The sequence below is a fragment of the Eptesicus fuscus genome, chromosome 5 (assembly GCF_027574615.1).
Source record: "Eptesicus fuscus isolate TK198812 chromosome 5, DD_ASM_mEF_20220401, whole genome shotgun sequence".
In the NCBI taxonomy this organism is placed as follows: domain Eukaryota; kingdom Metazoa; phylum Chordata; class Mammalia; order Chiroptera; family Vespertilionidae; genus Eptesicus; species Eptesicus fuscus.
In genome coordinates, this window is record NC_072477.1 from 23131055 (window position 1) to 23151914 (window position 20860).

General features: G+C 43.9%; 2 protein-coding genes across 2 annotated transcripts in view; one reads left to right on the plus strand and one right to left on the minus strand.

The window, feature by feature from the left end:
* Nucleotides 1-20860, minus strand: part of LOC103283892 (acyl-coenzyme A thioesterase 1-like) — a 58451-nt gene that overhangs the window by 31787 nt on the left and 5804 nt on the right.
* HEATR4 (HEAT repeat containing 4) overlaps nucleotides 1-20860 on the plus strand; it is a 56347-nt gene that overhangs the window by 11265 nt on the left and 24222 nt on the right. Inside the window, exons 3-10 of the mRNA XM_054715930.1 lie at nucleotides 1005-1192; nucleotides 2225-2365; nucleotides 8241-8441; nucleotides 9822-9962; nucleotides 12649-12828; nucleotides 14734-14894; nucleotides 16567-16671; nucleotides 20551-20669. Of these exons, the coding sequence (XP_054571905.1) occupies nucleotides 1005-1192; nucleotides 2225-2365; nucleotides 8241-8441; nucleotides 9822-9962; nucleotides 12649-12828; nucleotides 14734-14894; nucleotides 16567-16671; nucleotides 20551-20669 (1236 nt within the window). The remainder of the gene's footprint in view (nucleotides 1-1004; nucleotides 1193-2224; nucleotides 2366-8240; nucleotides 8442-9821; nucleotides 9963-12648; nucleotides 12829-14733; nucleotides 14895-16566; nucleotides 16672-20550; nucleotides 20670-20860) is intronic.

The following is a 20860-nucleotide window of genomic DNA, read 5'->3' on the forward strand; positions in this document are numbered from 1 at the left end:
GTGCTCCCAGAAATGTATGTATGACGAGAGTAAGGAAGGCAGAGCCCTCCTGGCTCTGAGGTTTGGTCCTGCCTCACTTTGAATGAGAATCCAGCATGACACTGACTCAAAAACTGACTGGCAGCAGGGCAGAGAAGTAAACAACCAGAGAGAAGAGGGTTACTGTGCATGTCTCTCCTTCTCATTTATAGCTGGAGGGAAGACTGGAGCTGTTCTAATATCTCTGATTCCCAAAAATGAACTAAAAATAAGTGGAAGCCCATTTATTTATTCATTTATTAGTAAAATATAAATTGCATTCCCACTACTTTCCAGTTACTTTGCAAAGTGCTGGGAATGCAACGTAAATGAGATAGACATGAACCTATCTTTTAATGTGCTTACAGTCTGTCCAACAGACATTAAATAACCACACCTAATAAAGTGAGGAACTGTAGGAGGTGGTTCCCTTCCCCAAGTCCATGTAACCACGAAGGGCACCAGCATTAAAGAAGGGTAATGCTGGGAGGATGGGCACTGTATTGAGCTTTCCAGTGGCTGCAGAAGGAGTGGCTCCACCAGGGAAGGGGGAAGGTGGCTGCAGTCAGGCCCTTCTGGCAGCTCCATATTCAATTGGCACCTCGGGGCCAAGGCCAATCGCTAAATAGAGGTGTTCTTTAAATGCTCATGTGTGTATGCGTTGAGCTTAAAAAGGAAAGGGAGCCTGGCCGGTGTTGCTCAATGGTTTGAGCATCGTCCCATGCACTAAGAGGTTATGGTTTGATGCCCAGTCAGGGCACATTCCTGGGTTGCAGGCTCGATCCCCAGTAGCGGGTGTGCAGGCGGCAGCCAATTGATGTTTCTATCTCTCTTCCTCTCCCTTCCTCTCTCTCTAGAAATCAATAGAAACATATTGTTTTTTTAAAAAATAGGAAAGAGAGTGAGCTGTAGATCTGATAAAAAGGAGGAAGTCCATCTCCTACCTTTCCCCTCCTTTTCTCCCTCCCTCTCTCACTCCGGCCAAGATTGCCCAATTACTTGCCTCAAGAGCAGGGTGTTGAAACAATGTCTGACAACAAGACCACTGAGTGTATCAATGAAGAGAAGATCATCTGCCAGTCCCCAAACCAGAGCTACATCCGGCAGGTGACTCGCCGAGCTGGAAAGTATGCTTACTCCACCGACAACACCTTTGAACAGGAGATTTACTTTGGTAATAGAGCTGGGGCCCTTTGGTGGGGGAGATGGAAGGTAGCTGGGGGATGACACAGTCATGGGTGTAGATGAGGTCCTGGATGACCCAGGTGTTCATGGTAACATTTCCATAACATTCCCTGGTTACTCTCCTACAAGCTATTTGCGTGTGGTTTGTTTGTTTTTGTTTTGTTTTGTTTGTCAGGGATGTGTGTGTGGGGGGAGGGGGAAGATGTCTGGTGGGGAGAAAATGGTCCTCCCTCTTCCTCCTTTCTCTAGCTCTCTAAGGAGGCAGTGGAGGGTGGGATTGTAAAGCAAGCAAGATGTGGCTTTGGGAACAATCTACCTCTTCTCTGTACACCCCTCTCCCTCCTCTCACTTTGAGATATTCCCCCACTGAGGTGCTATATTGGCAAAAAATATCACAGGCTTTGGAGTCAGGCAGATCCGAGGTTAAATCCTGGATTAATCCTTTCCTACTAACCTTCAGCAAATGATATAATCTCTCTGAGCCTTATGTACATCATTTGTAAAACAATATTAACAAAAATGCACTTCATGTAAACAGTAGACAGGAAAGCATTTATAATGCTTCTTGCCCAATGCCCAGTAAAGGTCCATCCACCACCTTCCCTGCCAGCTTGCAATCCTTCAGATGCTTGGGCTTCCAGGATACAGGAGCTCAGTCTGCATGTTCCAAGCTGTTTATCCTTTTCTACTCCCATCTTGTTCCTAAATTGCTATAAACTGAACGCATCCTTAAAGTGCTTAGGAAAAAGCATTCATGACCAAGAGGAGATGACTTAGGTGGCCCTTCATTAGTATCATTAGTGAGACAGGCTCTGCCTTCCTTCCAGGCCTCACAGAGCATGGCAGCCATGCGTACGAGGGGTTTGGAGGGGGGTAAAATGAAATTGGATCTGGTCCTGGTGACTAAACACCCAGGAAGAGGAAGATGGGAGGTGCTGGGGGACTCATTATTTCTTTTTTATTTTTTGCCCCCTCTGTGTATTTTATGTATTTGACTCATTATTCCTTTATCTGTTCATAGATAAAGTCCAGATCGCCCACCAGATTGGTGCAAAGAGAGACCTCATTTTCCTGGAGAACCTCAACCAGTACCAAAAGCAGCTGGCTAGAGTCTTCCCTGAAACCCCAGAAAGGTGGACTTCCCAGCCAGTTCCTGAAGCACGTAAGCAGGAAGCTGATAATGGGCACAAAGATGGAAGTGTGGCCATTTCCTTTCTTTTTAAAATTCTCACCGAAGGTATGTTTTTATTGATCTGAGAGAGAGAGAGAGAGAGAGAGAGAGATTAATGGGTTGTTCCCCCCGCAACTCCCTGTTTGTGTCCCAACCAGGGTTTGACCCTGGTGTAGGGGACAATGCTCCAAACAACTGAGCCACACTGGCCAGGCACCATTTCTTTAAGATCCCGGTTTCATAGGGCAGGGCGCCACCAGCGAGGAGAGTCTCTTCCTACCAACTAAAAATCATCTCCGTGCCCTGGCCACTGGTTGGGCATCATCATCCCACGCACGGAAGGGTTGACGCTTAGATTCCCCGTCAGGGCACATGACCAGCTGATCAATGTTTCGCTTTCACATTGATGTCTCTCTCTTCCTCTCAATAAAAAATCCTTTTAAAAATCATCTCATGCTGAAACCGGTTTGGCTCAATGGATAGAGCATCAGCCTGCGGACTGAAGGGTCCCAGGTTCGATTCTGGTCAAGGGCATGTACCTTGGTTGTGGGCGCATCCCCAGTAGGGGGTGTGCAAGAGGCAGCTGATCGATGTTTCTAACTCTCTATCCCTCTCTCTTCCTCTCTGTAAAAAATCAATAAAATATATATTTTTTAAAAATCATCTCATAAAATAGTAACTATAACTAAGAAGAGGTTTTGTGAAGCATCCATTCAGTTGAAATAAAATAAAACTTAGGTGTAATAAGTGCCAGTAATTAACAATAAGGCAGATCCCATCTTAATGCTTCCAGGGCACGTTTATCAGACCCCTGATCGAGTACTCTGCTCTTTTCCGTTGGACTGGCTCTACCCTCCCACTCCATTCTCAGGCCAATATCTGCTTCTCAGGCCATAGCATCTCCTCTACCAGTACATCATTCTTGATTATGTAAGGCAGGTAAGGCAGAGGGAAGGAAAATAGCCAAGAAATGAGCTAATGAAACAAAAAGTGCCCATCCTCCAAGAGACTCTGTATCCATTTCCCATGATTCTTTTCTTTGCAGTGTCACTGTTGAGGTGGTCCCCTCATGTGCAGAAACTAGTAGCAGTAGTGACCCGTTCTTTTTCCCACCAGGCCCTAAACCTCTGTCTCTAGTGCTGCCTGGCCTGGTATCAGTCATTACAGTAGAGATGCTACTGATGGTGGTATGCATAGCTTCCCCAATACCCACACCCCCTCCTTCTTTGTTGAGGACCACTATTATAAAGCAGTGGAGAAAGCACCCCAGCAGAGCCTTGGGTTAGGTCTTGGCAAGTCACCTTCTGGAGCTTTAGTTGTTTCTTTAAAACTAAGACACTAGCCCTAGCCAGTTTGGCTCAGTGGATAGAGCGTCAGCCTGCGGACTGAAGGGTCCCAGGTTCGATTCTGGTCAAGGGCATGTACCTTGGTTGCGGGCACATCCCCAGTAGGAGGTGTGCAGGAGGCAGCTGATTGATGTTTCTCTCTCATCGATGTTTCTAACTCTATATTCCTCTCCCTGCCGCTCTGTAAAAAATCAATAAAATATATATTTAAAAACAAACAAACAAAAAACTAAGACACTAGCCCTAGCCAGTTTGGCTCAGTGGCTAGAGCATCAGCCTGCGGACTGAAGGGTCCCAAGTTTGATTCTGGTCAAGGGCACATGTCAGTGTTATGGGCTCAATTCCCAGAAGGGGACGTGCAGAAGGCAGCCAATCAATGATTCTCTCTCGTCATTGATGTTTCTATCTCTCTCTCCCCTCTCTTCCTCTCTGAAATCAATAAAAATATATATTTTTTTAAAAACTGAGACACTAATCATTCCTATAGCAAGGCACTTTTGTGATACTTATTGACTTAGGTGACTTTGTGAATATGTTTTATAAACCATTAAGTGCTGTACAAACTCAAGGCACTATTATTAGTATACTACCTTCCCCACAAGCCAGCTCTATTCCACATGTCCTCTGCTCTGAGAAAAGGCAGACCCACAGAGACAAAGTTGATCAGTGGTTGCTGGGTGATAGTTGCACAACTCTGCAAATATATTAAAATACCACTGAATTATATATACTTTAAGAGAATGGAATTTACAGGATGTGAATTCTACCTTAATGAAGCTATTATTATTATCATTTTTAAAATATATTTATTTAAATTATATTTTATTGATTTTTTACAGAGAGGAAGGAGAGGGATAGAGAGTTAGAAACATCGATGAGAGAGAAACATCGATCAGCTGCCTCCTGCACACTCCCCACTGGGGATGTGCCCGCAACCAAAGTACATGCCCTTGACCAGAATCGAACCTGGGACCCTTCAGTCTGCAGGCCGACGCTCTATCCACTGAGCCAAATCTGTTAGGGCTTATTATTATTATTTTTTAATCCTCTGAGGATCCTGTTGCATTCACAGAAACCTCACGACCTATCTCACTTGCTTCATAGGCACCTTATCCCCAACAGAGCTGGATACCCACCTTTTCCCCCCCCAGAACACAGAACATTTAATGAGCTGATGCTATAGGTTTTTGACATCAAATCTCTCTTTTTTTCTTCTTCTAAATTTTATTGTGTTTTTTACAGGGAAGAGAGAGGGATAGAGAATTAGAAACATCAATGAGAGAGAAAGATTGATCAGCTGCCTCCTGCACACCCCACACTGAGGATGTGCCCACAACCAAGGCACACGCCCTCGACCGGAATCGAACCTGGGACCCTTCATTTCAGCAGGCTGACGCTCTATCCACTGAGCCAAACCAATTAGGGCTCAAATCTCTTTTTAAAACAGTATTTGAAATTGATCTGAGGGAAGTAAAGTCAGAATAGTAATATATATATATGTGTGTGTGTGTGTGTGTGTGTGTGTGTGTGTGTGTGTGTGTATCTTCTTATAACTATTTTATTCACCATCTCATCTCAAGGAATACTGGATATGAAAGAACCTGGAAATAACAGAAAACTTCCTGAGGTTAGATGTGCATAGATCCCTCCCCCCCCACACACTTTTGATTGAATTGAAAAACTTAGATGGTGATTCCCTTAAAATGATTAAAATTCTTAAGAAATAAAAGTGTACAGCCCTATCCGGTTTGCTCAGTGGATACAGAATCAGCCTCAGGACTGAAGGGTACCAGGTTCGATTCTGGTCAAGGCCACATGCCTGGGTTGCGGGCTGGATCCCCAGTAGGGGGTGTGCAGGAGGCAGCTGATCAATGATTCTCTCATTATTGCTGTTTCTATCTCTCCCTCCCTCTCCCTTCCTCTTTGAAATCAATAAAAATATCTATAATAATAAAAGCGTAATATGCTAATTAGACCAGACAGCTGAATGACCTTCTGGACATCCTTCTGGACAAAGCCCATCCTGTGAGGGCCGAGGCAGCCACCGTGGCTGCGAGGGCCAAGCCGCTTGCACAAATTTTGTGCATTGGGCCTCTAGTATTTTTTAAAAAAAAGAAAGAAAGAAAGTGTACAGCCTGACAGAAAACTCTCCTAGTGTGCCTAGATCATTATGGTTCCTACATACCAAGCACAGGTTCACAGTACACGTCACAAAGGCACCATCTGTTTCTGCCAGCCTTTTCTCCCATAGACAATCAAAGGGTTGTTTCTTTGTATGCTCCCTTTAGGTGACTTCGGAGGCGGAAGGTGGCTAGTGGATGGATTTCTACCTGCCTAGAACTCAAGGGCTGGAAGTAAAATAAATGTTGGTAGTTGTACATGTTTATTCTCTTAGAGTTTAACTGGCAGAGATTTAAGACTTTCTGACCACATCGATTTTAACTCCCTGGGAAGGGGCACACAGGAGGAACAGCTGCTTCTCACTTGCAGGAAAAGGATTTTAAGAAGGCTGAGAGAAGTGGGGGGACGTCATGTGGCCAAGGATCTGTTCACTGGGAGCTGACCTGTCTGGAGCTGGTTCTATGGCTTCTGGCTGTGCACATCCTACACTGCAAAGGAAGGAAGCCCTGAACTCAGGGTGACTGAGTTCCCCCAGTGTGATGGAGCTGGGTGAGCACCATTTTTAGGGTGTGGTCTATGTGAGCATCTGAGCTCAACTGCCCTGGAGCCTCACAGGACTCTTTTTACGTTAGAAGAAAGAAGTGGTGTTGCCCTCCTTGCTCAAAGAAAAGAATTGATTCAGAGCACATCTAAACACGTTGGAGTTGGAATGAACTCTGGAAAAGCAGAAACTGCTGATAGTGACAGATGAGAACATGAAACTGAGAAGCAATGTGGCAAATAATGAAATTAGTAGTCTGGAAATGTTTTGTTTTCTTTCTTTTTTTAAAAAATATATATTATTGATTTTTTACAGAGAGGAAGGGAGAGGGATAGAGAGTCAGAAACATCGATCAGCTGCCTCCTGCACACTCCCCACTGGGGAGATGCCTGAAACCAAGGTACATGCCCTTGACCGGAATCGAACCTGGGACCTTCAGTCCGAAGGCGGACGCTCTATCCACTGAGCCAAACCGGTTAGAGCTTGTTTTCTTTTGAAAATATATTTTTATTGATGTCAGAGAGGGAGAGGGAGAGATAGAAACATCAATAATGAGAGAGAATCATTGATTGGCTGCCTCCTGCACACCCCGACTGGGGATCGAGCCCACAATCCAGATATGTGCCCTGACCTGGAATCAAACCATGATCTCTTGGTTCATAGGTTGATGCTCAACCACTGAGCTACATTGGCCAGGCCGGAAATGTTTTTATCTGTTTTGCCCTCTTCTCTACACAACTACTCCTCTGAGAAAGACACTTTCTGAATCTCATATCAGGGATCACGTTAAGTCTAGAAAAATATAACAGCTATAACTATTTTTATATAACAACTATACTTATATAATACTAGAGGCCCAGTGCACGAAATTCATGCACTCGGGGCCAGGGGTGGGTGGGGTGGGGCAGTCCCTCAGCCCAGCCTGCAGCCTCTTGCAGTCCGGGAGCCCCTGTGGGATGTCCGACTGCCGGGGAGCAGGCCTAAGCCGTCAGTTGGACATCCTTAGCGCTGCCACAGCGGTGGGAGAGGCTCCTGCCACCACCACTGCCCTCGCCAGCTGTGAGCCCGGCTTCTGGCTGAGCAGCGCCTGCACTGAGCGCCTGCCCCCTGGTGGTCAGTGCACATCATAGCAACTGGTCATTCCACCGTTTGGTTAATTGCATATTAGTCTTTTATTATATAGGATTTTCTTCTGTTCTCAAAGTTCCAACTGTTATTTGTCATAATTAGGAAAAATTCAGAGATGCTAAAATCTTCAAAATTTAGCAGCTTGCAGGACCATTCTTCCTCCCAATTTAAAAGCATTAAAAAGAACACTTAAACTAGGAATTAATGGCCCATTATACTCTAAATTGCAATTTATCAAATATCTAATTTTAGGAGCAAACCCATTTACATCTAATAATAAAAACCCAGTGGCCCTAACGACCTAACGACCAAAGACCGGCATGAGTGGGCGGCGAGGCACGTGCGGGTGGACGGAGCTGCAAGCACAGCGAGGTGCACACGGGTTGGCAGGGCTGCAATCACCGCGGGGCAGCGGGCGGGTGGGCGGGCGTGGGCAGGACGGTGCAATTTTGTGTGCTGGGCTTCTATTATAAACATATTTATGTGCCCAAAGATGTATTAAACTTACAGAAAGGTTTGTAAATAGCTCAGCTTTTCTCCCCCACCAGCGTGGCTTTCTCATGTCTGCAGTCACAGCTCCCTGTGGGACTTGTACTCAGTTCCCTTTATAACCACAGGGAAGTTTGCTCTTGAGAATATGGTTTTGCCTTGGTCTTAGTCAGGAATAGGAGTGAGATGCTGGCTGGAACACAGGGCCGAGGGCAGTACCTCACACTGGCACACTGCACAGCTTGTAGGCCCGTGAGCGGAGCCCCGCGCTGGACTGCTTTGCCCACCCCAGCCAAGGATCTGCTGGTGCAGGGGGTTGAGGACGTGTGCAGTAAGACCAAGAAACTGAAGATGCAGGCCGATTCACTGAAGGAGGATGTGCCCTGGAAACTGCTGGTCCTGCGGAGGATGCTGCAGGAATGGAGGACGGCCTGGGCTCTGAGTGAGTGGAGGGAGCGGGGGCGGGGACATCAAGGGGTACCAGCATGTATTTGTGGGGGATGAGGGTCTCACCTTGGACTAGTGTTTCTCAGTCTTTGAAAATCCATCCCTCTCATAAAACATAAAAGTCTGGTTGCCTCATCAAGGTTAGACTAGACAAGAGCCTTTCACACAATGCTAGTTGACATATGAATACTTTTTGCATGGGTGGGTTTTACCTCAGTAATCTGTGGAAACTCACTACGTTGAGAACTCTTCACAGGCAGGGACCCTAACTTACTGACCTCTGAAACCTTATGTTCAATAGATAATGTGTGAAGGGAAGGTTGAAACATGCTGTCCAAGCAATGGAAATGTAAGGGTCAAAAAAAACCCAAGAAACGCTTATAACTATTTTATTCACACGGTAGTTTGTCTGTGGTATAAACCACCCCTCTCCAAAATTCATTTGTGGAGTTGGGGTTATCCTATATCTACTTTGCCCTCAGAGATATGGGAGTAGAAGTCTGAGTGCCTGGGGCAGAGTAAGCGCCTAGCAAGGACTATTGAAAGCTATAAGTTTTGAGGACGAAAGGGCTGCTGCCTTTCAGAACCTAAGAAACTAATTTAGCTAGTGCAGGAAGAAGAGAGGTGGTCCATTTCATAAACCGGAGCAGATAAACATAAAAGAGTTGAAAGAGAGATACTAAGTAAAAGCCACTATCAGGGAGCAACTGCAGATGGTGGGAGCACTGAGATCAAAGCTTGATACCCACAAAGAGAGCCGTTAGCGATCAAATGAGAATGACCTTGAAAAAAAAAAAGAGAGAATGACCTTGAAAGCCAGATGGAGGAGCCCTCAAAGGCAAGGAAACCTGATGATACCATGCCAGGTATTTTGCTCAACGTTGTCTAGTTAACTCAGATACTATTCAGTCACTCAACGTGGTAGATCCTAGTATCATTCCCATTTCACAAATGAAAAATCTCAGGCTCAGACAGGTTAAGTAACTTATCCAAGGTCACACAAGCTAATAACTGTGATTCCAAAACAGGTATGTCTGATAACCAAGTGCCCTTAACCACCATGTTTTATTGCCCCTTTTATTTCCCAGATGGTAACAATGAAGCTGTTTAAGTAGAGAGAGACAGAATATAGGATGAGATTGGGGGTGGAGGGGAAGTTGTTTGGGACTGAACTAGAGTATATGGAGCATCAGAGAAATAACTTCCCTAAGGATCCCATCTCTGAGGCCCTTTACTTTTCTGAGCTAAAGTTTTGCTTGAATTGTCCTGGGGGGCGGCAGGGCGAGGGGGAAGAGGGATTCTTGTCACCTGCCTGCAGTACAGTGTCTAACCCTGACCCGGTGGTTCTCTTCTCATTTCCCTCCCTGCGTCACAGTCATCGAGTGGCGCCATAAGACAATAGAGGGTCTGCTGCGGAGCTTGGTGGACATGCATGATGATATTCGGATCCAAGCCATCATCACGTGTGCCACCGCGGCTTTAGAACGGCCCCGGATTGCCATGGCGCAGGACTCAGGTGAGAGCCAGAACTGGACTGCTTGCGAACACTACCCACAGGTTTCCCCTGCTCTCCGGAAGCAGAATGCGCCCGTGAAACCCTTGGTAAGCCAAAGTGGCGTGAAGCGAAGCATCATCTCCCACTTTCTGCAAGTTCGAACGTGCCTCTTCGTTTTCACGGAAGTCGTTAGTATGGTAACGACGTTTTTTAAGTGCGAAAATCCTCTTCAGTTTTCTTTCAGTTAGCAAAAACAGGTTTAACAAGACACAGGACCCAATGATGGAAAGTACACTGAGTGGCCAGATTATTATGATCTCTGAACGCATAATAATCTGGCCACTCAGTGTATATCCTATATCAGTGGTTGGCAAACTGTGAGCTGCGGTTCGCTGCTCTGTTGACTAATGAGTTTGCCGACCACTGACCTAGACTCTTGATTCCAATAATTACAGGCTGTTGTTGTTCCTTGTGATTAAGCCCCTATCCCAGTGGTCAGCAAATTCATTAGTCAACAGAGCGGCAAACCGCATCTCTCGAGCCGCAGTCTGCCGACCACTGTCCTATATAATAAAAGGCTAATATGCAAATTGTCCCCTCTTCCAGGAGTTCGACCAGCAGGCAGGCCGGCCAACTGCCCATGTCCCCTCCCCCGGCCAGGCTGGCCGGACCCCACCCATGCATGAATTCATGCATCGGGCCTCTAATATATATACACTGAGTGGCCAGATTATTATGCGTTTAGAGATCATAATAATCTGACCACTCAGTGTATAAATGCCACTGAAAGGACATAAAACCAATGGACACTGATCCCTCAAGCCCCCTCTCAGATATCACCTTTCATGCGAAGCCTGGGCTGACACTTTTTTCTTCTCTGCTGCAGGTAGCATCCTAATATCATTCCAGTCCTAACATTTAGCACTCTATCATAATTGTATGTTTACTTTTCTGCCATCATTAGCAGGCAAGGAACTCTTTCAGGGTAGGGACTATTTTGGCTCTACAAAACTGCCAGGTTTTTAAAGTTTCATTACACTTATATCCTGTCTATTGAGTTCCAGATATGGGCACTTCTCCTTCAAGTTTTCAAATTTGTTGCTTCCTCTCCTGGAAAACTCTTCCTCTCTTCATCTGATTAATGACTATACTTGCCCTTCAATTTTCAGCTAAGGTGTCACCTCCTCTGAGAAGTCTTCCCTGCCCCACCACCCAGACTTGGTTTGGTGTCCCTGCTAGACATGTGTTCACACATATACATTTATTATTATAACTGCTTATTTCCTTCGGTATTAAATAGGATGGTATATTCTCAGTGCCTGTCACATAGAGAAAACCTTCAATAAACAGCAACATATATCATAATCTTATCCCCAGATTTTCCACATACATACAAACATCTTTATCTCCCGCCAGAACTATGCCTTTCATGTGATCCCTTTCACGTGTCCCAGGTGTCTAGATTTTGTTTGGTTTCCTCCCCACACCTTCCCAAAGAAAATGATCTACTCATTATTTCTTGAAATAATCAATTGTTTCTATTCCCCTGAAATATGTATTTCCATCTAGGTCATTCTTAACAGGTGGCATAGTGGATTGCAGCGGTAGTACAAAGGACAGATTAGAAGTCCTAAAACCTTAGTCACAGGTCCAGCTTCTCCGAGTTTCAAATTCCTTATCTATAAATTCCTTATTAACCTTTTGTCCACAGAGGCTATCTGTGGACAAAAGGTTAATAAAATCTTTCCCCTTCTACTTGAGAATTTGAGCTTTAATTAAATGCATACCTGTCACTCTGTTAACCTGATAAAGACAGGAACTATCTTTATAGGCAACATTGCTTATGATAGAAATGAACCCTGACTGATTAGTTACATTTGGACTGGGAAGAACTATAAATGAAATGTAAATCTGTCAAGGGGCACCATCCTTTAGGTTTCCATGAATGCTGGGACTTATATAACAGCATTCCCCTTAGGGACCCTAAGACTGTATCTATGGAGTTGTTATAAGAGATACTAACTCCAGTGAAACATAAGACTTGTCCTCAAAGTGTTTTCCATAGTCCTGAGGTGTCTCCAGAGGGATCTGTGGAATGCTATACAAACCACCTCACGAACTCTGGCCAAAGGGAGTGCCTGAGGCTGCCCTGTTGGCAACTGTGCCCCCATCCTATATCCTTCGGAAGACGGGCACTGTGCGGCTCATAATAGCCTTGTGAGTCTGTTTGTTAAACATACACATATTTCAGCTCTGCAGTAAATTCTGCCTTGTCTACTTCAATAAAGGTTCGAAGAACGAATGAGATGAATAGAAAACACTATATAGATGGCAAAGCACTACCTAAATATAATTGCTATTATTATGAAACATAATATAAAAGTACAAAAATGTAATGTAAAAACACAAAAGTATATAGGGTAAATAGGTTGATTTTTATCACTAAAACTAATGGTGCAAGTCACCATAGCCTAGCTGGAAACATTCTTCTTCGGCTTGAATATAGCTTCTTCGAGGCAGGATGATAAAGGATGGAACTGGCATACCCAGCACAGAAGTGAGTCATAAAATCCTGCCCATTGTAGGGGCCCAACTAACCTCTAATTATATTACGTAGAAGTAAGCACCTGCAACTGGTATGTGGCCATGGGAAGGAAGCCGTGTTTCAGAGAAACGCAAAGGGGCTAGCACTCTCTTTTGATCACAGACAAGAAGACTGTGGAAGCCCCATCAATCCAGGACTTGCCAGAGGTCCTACTCCCGCCTCTGGAGGCTGCTCTTGGTGACCAGAATGTCAATGTGCGGATGGCGGCAGCAATATGCCAATATGCTATACAGTCACAGAATCCCCTGGCCCGGGACATCATGCATACTGCCCTTTTGAAAGGTGAGGAACTCTCCGTTTCTTCTGACCTGGGAATATGGGGTAAAGAGGAGATATCTTACCATTAGAGCTTCTCCATCTGTTCCTCTCCACTGTCGTGTCTGTGATGTCTACTGTATTGGATTTCAGTTCATCTTAGAACACAGAAAAAGTACTTCTTCCTAGGTTCTTTGACAAAATAGGTACACTGCCACCTAGTGGTGTTTCATAGATGAGTTTGACCAGAAACCATGCCCTTTCACACAACTGGATTTTGTTTTAATTGAAAATATGATGTAACAATATTTAAGAATACTTCCTGAAAATTAAAAATCAGCACTTGAACACATCATGCTTCCATCTGTGCACATTAACTTATAGGCATTGTCCACACGCATTGCTGGAGTAGTAATACAGCAAAAAGGTCCAGTGATATGCCCACAGTGCCTACCTGCTCAGAGATGTGCCTGTTCTTTGTCTGGGAAATCGGCACAAAGAACACGGACAGACTGGTTTGGCCTCCTGCATACAGAAACTCAACAACTTGTTTCATTTGTTTTAAGAAAGCCTCCACTCTAGACTTCCCAAACTCTAAGGGGAAGAAAAACTGTATCTTTCAGCCAGGCCAGAAGTGCCTTATTGCTGTTACCTAACAAGAATCTGTTAAGATTTAACTCCCCCCCTCCCCCCACCACACGTGTGTATATTTTATTCTTTACAATCAACAAGCCACAGAAGATAAATTCTATGATCACATTTAATTCTCTCTAAAGGGTGCGATCCAAAGCAGAAATCTTCCCTTTTCCCATAGAAAATGTATGCATAGCCAATGAACCAATCTTTTTAACAAAAATAAAAATGTAATTAGGGTGGGGATTGGATAAGAATTGAGTACATGTTCATTTACACATTGGGATTTTTAAATATTGGAAATATAAAAGTCATTGGGAAATATTTTTATTCCAAATAAGAGTAGAAAAAAATATTCAGGTCTTTCACTTTCTGCCCTGGATGTAGAGGGAAGGAGTGTTACTCCCACCCTTACACTGAAAAAGAACCTGACTAACTTCAGAATGTAAGGTCAGGCAATGCCTACAGGGGAAGAGAAGACATGAACACTCACCCACCTGAAGCAGACACAGCTGGGACCAGTAAGTTCAGCTAGAATTGTGGTCAAATTAGTGAAGGCCAAGTAGAGGCTGGCAAGAATATGTGAAATCAGTGAGGACATCAGAGATTGGAGAACCCTGTATCCTCTTATGTGCTCTTTTTCTTCTAATCCCAGTTTGTGGAGTAAGAACCTCAAGAGATGGGAGACAGGGATGAGTTCTAAGAAGTATCCAGTGTGGTGCAAACCCCAGGGAAGAGATCCTATCCCCCCTCTCTACTACGTAACAGAAACCTTCATCTGTAGAAAAGTGGGAGTGGTAGAGGGGACAATACCTTAGGAACTTGAAATTCATTGCAGCTGGGGAAGACTTAACTTTTGAGGTTTAAGATTTTTCAGTCTAGCCCTGACCGGTTTGGCTCAGTGGATAGAGCCTCGGCTTGCAACCCGAGGGGTCTGAGGTTTGATTCCAGTCAAGGGCATGTACCTCAGTTGCGGGCACATCCCCAGTAGGGGGTGGCAGGAGGCAGCTGATTAATGTTTCTCTCTCATCAATGTGTCTAGCTCTCTATCCCTCTCCCTTCCTCTCTGTAAAAAAATCAATAAAATATATTAAAAAAATATTTTTCAGTCTATATTTAAAACCTTGACATGAGCCATTTAAATATGGTTTAAATATGGAATTGGGTTTCTAGACTGAGAGGGGGCACAGGGAAGTGAGAAATGAGGCAGGTAACAGCCTTGGATACCGACCCGAAGGCTGTTCTCTCTGCGGGGTAAACAGGTCACCTATCTGGACTCTATTCACCCCACTGTGGCAGGTAATAACGTGGACAGCTGGGCTGCAGCTCAGTGCTTGGCTCTGGAGGGTGTGGACATTTACCCTGTGATTAAGAGGATCCTCCATCAGCTGTTTAACAAGAAGAATGAGGACACTGAGCACCAGGCTTGCCTGCTCCTGAGCCACCTCAGTGGGAAGATGGTATGTATGCATTACAGGGTCAGAAAAAGAAACCAAGTTTGGGAACAACTGGGTCTCAGTGCATGTAAAGAATCGAAAATGCAGGTGTGGTTGAGTAGGATGATCTCAAGCATAGGTAAAACTAGACTCGGAGTGGTTGAACTGGGGTGTAGAGATGAATACAAGAAAAAGTGATGACAGTTAGCTTAGAGCCGTGGTTGGCAAACTGCAGCTCGTGAGCCACATGTGGCTCTTTGGCCCCTTGAGTGTGGCTCTTCCACAAAATACCACGGCCTGGGCAAGTCTATTTTGAAGAAGTGGCGTTAGAAGTTTAAGTTTAAAAAATTTGGCTCTCAAAAGAAATTTCAATCGTTGTACTGTTATTTGGCTCTGTTGACTAATGAGTTTGCCAACCACTAGAGAAAGGTGAAAAAGTAGACTGCAGATGGTTTCTGTGTATGCCACAAGAGTTGTAACATGGAGAATTTTGCCATAAATTTACCCTTGAAACCACACAGATCTAGAATTATTTACTTTCAGCAAAAACATGAAACACAAAGATTGAGGCACATAAACATCATTTTAGGAGTAAAGGGAGTTAAAGTCAGGAAGAGGAATGCCCAGGCCTGGTAGCTCAGTTGGTTTGAGCATCGTTCCATACGCCAAAGTTGTGGGTTTGATCCCTGGTCAGGGCACATACAGGAACCAACCAGCGAGTGCGTGAATAGGTGGAACATGTTCCCATCTCTCTCTCCGAAACATCTAAGAAAGCAAGCCCCAGTTTTCTGTTCAGATGACAACATCTGTATTTTGTTTCCTGATTCATAATCCCAGATGTCAGTTGGCTTAGATCAGTGATTTTCAACTGGTGTGCCAAGAATTGTTATTATTTTAAGATTATTAGAGAGAGGAAGAGGGAGAGAAACATTGATGTGAGAGGAAACATCGATCCTCTGCCTCCTGCACTCCCCCTACTGCAGATCAAGCCTGAAACCCAAGCATATGCCCTGACTGGGAATCGAACCAGCAACCATTCGGTGCATGGGATGAAGCCCAACCAACTGAGCCACACTGGCCAGAGCTATTTTGTTATTTTTAAAATCCTCACCCAAGAATATGTTTTTTATTGATTTTAGAGAGGAGGGGAGGGGGGAGAGAGAGAGAGAGAAAGAGAGAGAAAGAGAGAGAAAGAGAGAGAGAGAGAGAGAGAGAGAGAGAGAGTGAGAGAGAGAGAGAGAAACATCAATGTGAGAGAGGAAACATTGATCAGTTGCTCCTGTATGTGCTCCGACTGGGAATCAAACTTGAACCTGCAACCTTTTGGTGTTTAGGATGACACTCCAATTGACTGAGCCACCCGGCCTGGACCGCTTAGATTGTCAAATAAAAAAAGTACAATAGCCAACACAACAACAGTTGTCCAGTGTGAATGAATCAAAATTATACCTACTTTTTTTTTTGTCAGATTGGCAAAAAAATATATTTTTGGTGTGCTGCAGAATTTTAGTAATTAGTTCACGTGTACCATGAGATGAAGAGTGCTCCACATTTTATAACCTATTCCTTGCTAGGGATGAGTATCTCACGTGTTTGTGACATTATGCTGGATGCCATGTTAGGATGGAAGTTCTTCAAGGTTCTAGTACCTGTAAAGATGATCATGAACACCCATCCGAGTCTTTCATTTCCTCAGACCCTGATACACACCATGCTTGCTGTGGAGCTGAATAGCCATCAATGGAAGGATCGGGTTGTGGCCTGCCGGGCTCTTTCACGAGTCAGTGGAAATGTCTGTTTGGTAAGTCTTCTCTGTGTTTCCAGGACAGAAAATCTATGCTAGAGAACCTTCCACCTTTTACTGCTATCTAGTATCCCATTCTTACCAAAGAGATCTCTGTCCTCACATAGCTACCATTTATTTATTTATTATTTATTTATTTATTTACTAGAGGCCTGGTGCATGAATTCATACACAGGTGGGGTCCTTTGGCCTGGCCGGTGATTGGGCCCATCGGATCCGGCAGGTCAGAGGGAGGGACCACAGAAGGTTGGCTGTGGGAGCACAATGACCACCCTGAGGCAGCTCATGTATTGAGCATCTACCCCCTGGTGGTCAGTGTGCATCATAGCGACCAGTCCACCAGTTGTTCAGTCAACCAGTCATAACGGTCACTTAAGCTTTTATATATATAGATTTATTTATTATTGATTTTAGAGAGAGGAAGGTAGGCAGAAAGAGAGAGCCATTTGTTGATCCACTTATTTATGCATTCCTTGGTTCTTTTTAAAAAATATATTTTTTATTGATTTGAGAGACAAAGGAAGCGGGAGAATCATTGATCAGCTGCCTCCTGCACACCCCACACTGGGGATTGAGCTGCAACCCAGGCATGTGCCCTGACCAGGAATCAAACCATAACCTCCTGCTTCATAGGTCAATGCTCAACCACCAAACCACACTGGCTGGGACATTGGTTGATTCTTCTATGTGCCCTGACCAGGGATCAAACCCACAACGTTGGTGTATCCAGATGACGCTCTAACCAACTGAGCAATCCAGCCAGGTTTCACATGACTATCTTTTACCCCTAAACCAGAATTACCAAATGTCAACGTCTTTCTATGACTTAAACCACTGGCCATCCATAAATTGTTTATAACCCACCCATGAAATAGGCAAAAAAAAAAAAAAAAAAATCAAAAGAGTTAAAAAACTTATTATAGTTGCCCTGGCTGGGTAGCACAGTTGGTTAGAGAATCATCCAGACACACCATGGTTGTAGGTTTGATCCTTGGTCAGGGCACATACAAGAATCAACTAACAAATGCATAAATATGTGGAACAACAAAATTGAGGTTTCTCTCTGCCTCTCCCTCTTTCTCTCTAAAATCAAATTTTAAAGAAACTTTTATAGTAATTTGACATTACCTCAATATCAGTGTACTTTTTAAGTATCAGTCAATGACATTTTCCCACTCAAATACTGGTCCTCTTTCACAGATAGTTTAAAAAGCACTGACTTAAACTACCCAACAACCCAATTACACCAGTGTCTATGCTAGCTTTCCCTATTTAGTAAACACAGAAGGTATAAAAGAGTCCCTACTTTTAAAAACTGGCATTATAGTTGAAGTAACAAGACTAACAGACACAAATGATTCAAGAACAAGCAATAAATGTAAGGTGCTCTTAAAACTTTTCAGAGAGAGGAGATTAGTATAGCTGAACTTATCAGTTAAAGTTCTGTGAAGGAGTATGGGACAGTTGAGCAAGACTTGGACAGAAATAAAGGAGACTTCCAGCATGGAAATCTTTAAAAAAAAAAATCTTTATTGTTGAAAGTATTATATATGTCACTTTTCCCCCCCATTGATCCTCTCCATTCCCACCACCCCCACCCCTGGCCTTCACCACCCTATTGTCTGTGTCTATGGGCTATGAATATATGCATACAAGGTCTTTGGTTGATTACCTCCCACCCACCCACTCTCCTCCCACCTTCTTCCAAGATTCCACACGGCATGGAAATCTTGAGCATCATTTAGGCTTTGAACTAATTTTCTTCTTGCCATAATTTTTAAATCACCTTCAGCTATCCAAGTGGGATTTTCTCCTTCTTCCTATGTGTCCCTATATCTTTTTCTTATAACACTGAGTACCTCCAGAACGGCCCAGAACATTCCCATTCCCATGAGAAGTGAACAAACACCCTCCACTCTTAGATCCGCACATTTTGATGTGCAAAGCAAAAAATCTGGCCACTCAGTACAATCACCTGAAGACGTTTTAGTCTGAATTAATTCTCTCAATTGCTATAGTACCCTGTTGCTCAAGTCCTGGACGGGAAGCGCAGGCATCACGTGGGAGCTGTTAGAGATGCAAAATCTCGCCTCAAGTCAACTCAGTCATAACCTGCATTTTAACAGTATCATTTTAACATCCAATTCATCTGCACATTCATCCCCTTAGCCAGTGGTTCTCAACCTTTCTAATGCCGTGACCCTTTAATATAGTTCCTCATGTTGTGGTGACCCCCAACCATAAAATTATTTTCGTTGTTACTTCATAACTAATTTTGCTACTGTTATGAATCGTAATGCAAATATCTGTGTTTTCTGATGGTCTTAGGCTCTACAGCAGCGGTTCTCAACCTGTGGGTTGCGACCCACAGGTTGACAACCGCTAGCAGGGTCGCCTAAGACCATCAGAAAACACAGATGTTTACATTACGATTCATAACAGTAGCAAAATTAGTTATGAAGTAGCAACGAAAATAATTTTATGGTTGGGGGTCACCACAACATGAGAAACTGTATTAAAGGGTCGCGGCATTAGAAAGGTTGAGAACCACTGCCCTTAGCAGTTATCATTCAGGATTAAAAGTCAAAAGACATGCAGAGCAAGCAGGGCCAGGGTAAAGATGAGAACTTTCCATCAGATTGCTGGAATTAAGAAAGGTAGTATGTCCATCAGTTCACCCATTTAGTAAGCGAGCAGTTTCTGACCACATCCCACATGCTAGCACTGGGCATGCAAAGGTAATGTCTTCACTTGGTTATAAATAGCTATAACAGAAGCAGTTTTAAGATAGTATGGGGGTTTGCCCTATGCTTACAGAGGAGAGTTCACTGAAGAGATGCCTTTGAGCTAAATCAGAAAAGCAGAGTAGAAAAAACATCAGGTACCAGGTAGGGGTGAAAAACAGATGTTTCTAACAGGGAGAATAGCTCAGGCAAATTCACAAAATCAACAACTACAACTGTAATAATCTTTGTCCCTTCCCCTCTGAGAGAAGTATCAATATACAGAAGTATCAACTGTTCTGGTTTGTCTAGGTACAGTGGTCAGCAAACTGCGGCTCCCGAGTCGCGGTTTGCTGCTCTGTTGACTAATGAGTTTGCCGACCACGGGATAGGGGCTTAATCACAAGGAACAACAATAGCCTGTAATTATTGGAATCAAGAGTCTAGGTCAGTGGTCGGCAAACTCATTAGTCAACAGAGCGGCAAACTGCGGCTCACGAGCCGCAGTTTGCTGACCACTGGTCTAGGACATAGCAGTTTTAGTGCTAAAACCAGCAAAGTACCAGGCAAATTAAGATGAATTGGTCACCCTATTAACGTATCACTTTCAAATCTTAAGTCTCTCAAGTACAGATTACATTGGCCCCCAACATAGTATAGTTTATTTATTTTTTGTTTGTTTGTTAATCCTCACCCGAGGATATTTTTTCCATTGATTTTTAGAGAAAGTGGAAGGGAGCAGGAGACAGAGAAACACTGATGTGAGAGATACATCAACCGGTTGCCTCCTGCACATGGGGCCGGGGATCAAGCCTGCAACCAAGGTATGTTGTCCTTGACCTGAATCGAACCCACAACCCTTCAGTCCGAGAGCTGGTGCTCTAATTACTGAGTCAAATAGGCCAGGGCGATAGTATAGTAGTTTGAAGCATGAGCTTAGAAAACAGACCTGGGTCTGAGTCCTGGCTCTAGCACTCAACTTGTTAACACTGGGCAAGTACATCTAAGCCTGCATTCTGTCATCTGTAAATGGTAATATCTGCTTTATTGGATTGTTTGAGAAGATTAAGTGATGGGTAAAATCTCTAAGCACAGTGTCAAGTACAAAACTGAAGTTCAATAAATGGTAGCTAATTATTACACCTATTTATAGGATATGAAACATAAGTTGATCCAGCTGATGTGGAATGACTGGAATAAGGAAGTAAGACAAGCAGCTGCCAAAACTCTGGGGCAAATGCATCTTGGGAAAGAGCTGCATGACACAATCAGGTAAACTGAGGCAACATGAAGAAAGAAACTTTTCTATTCTTAAAAAAAATGTTCAGAGGCCCTGGGATTTAGCCAGCCAGCCTTTGGGGAGCTGCTCTGTATGCTCAGCATCGTACTAGGTGCCATTGCAGGATTACTTTTTTTCTTTTTTAATCTTTTTTTTTTTAAAATATATTTTATTGATTTTTTTA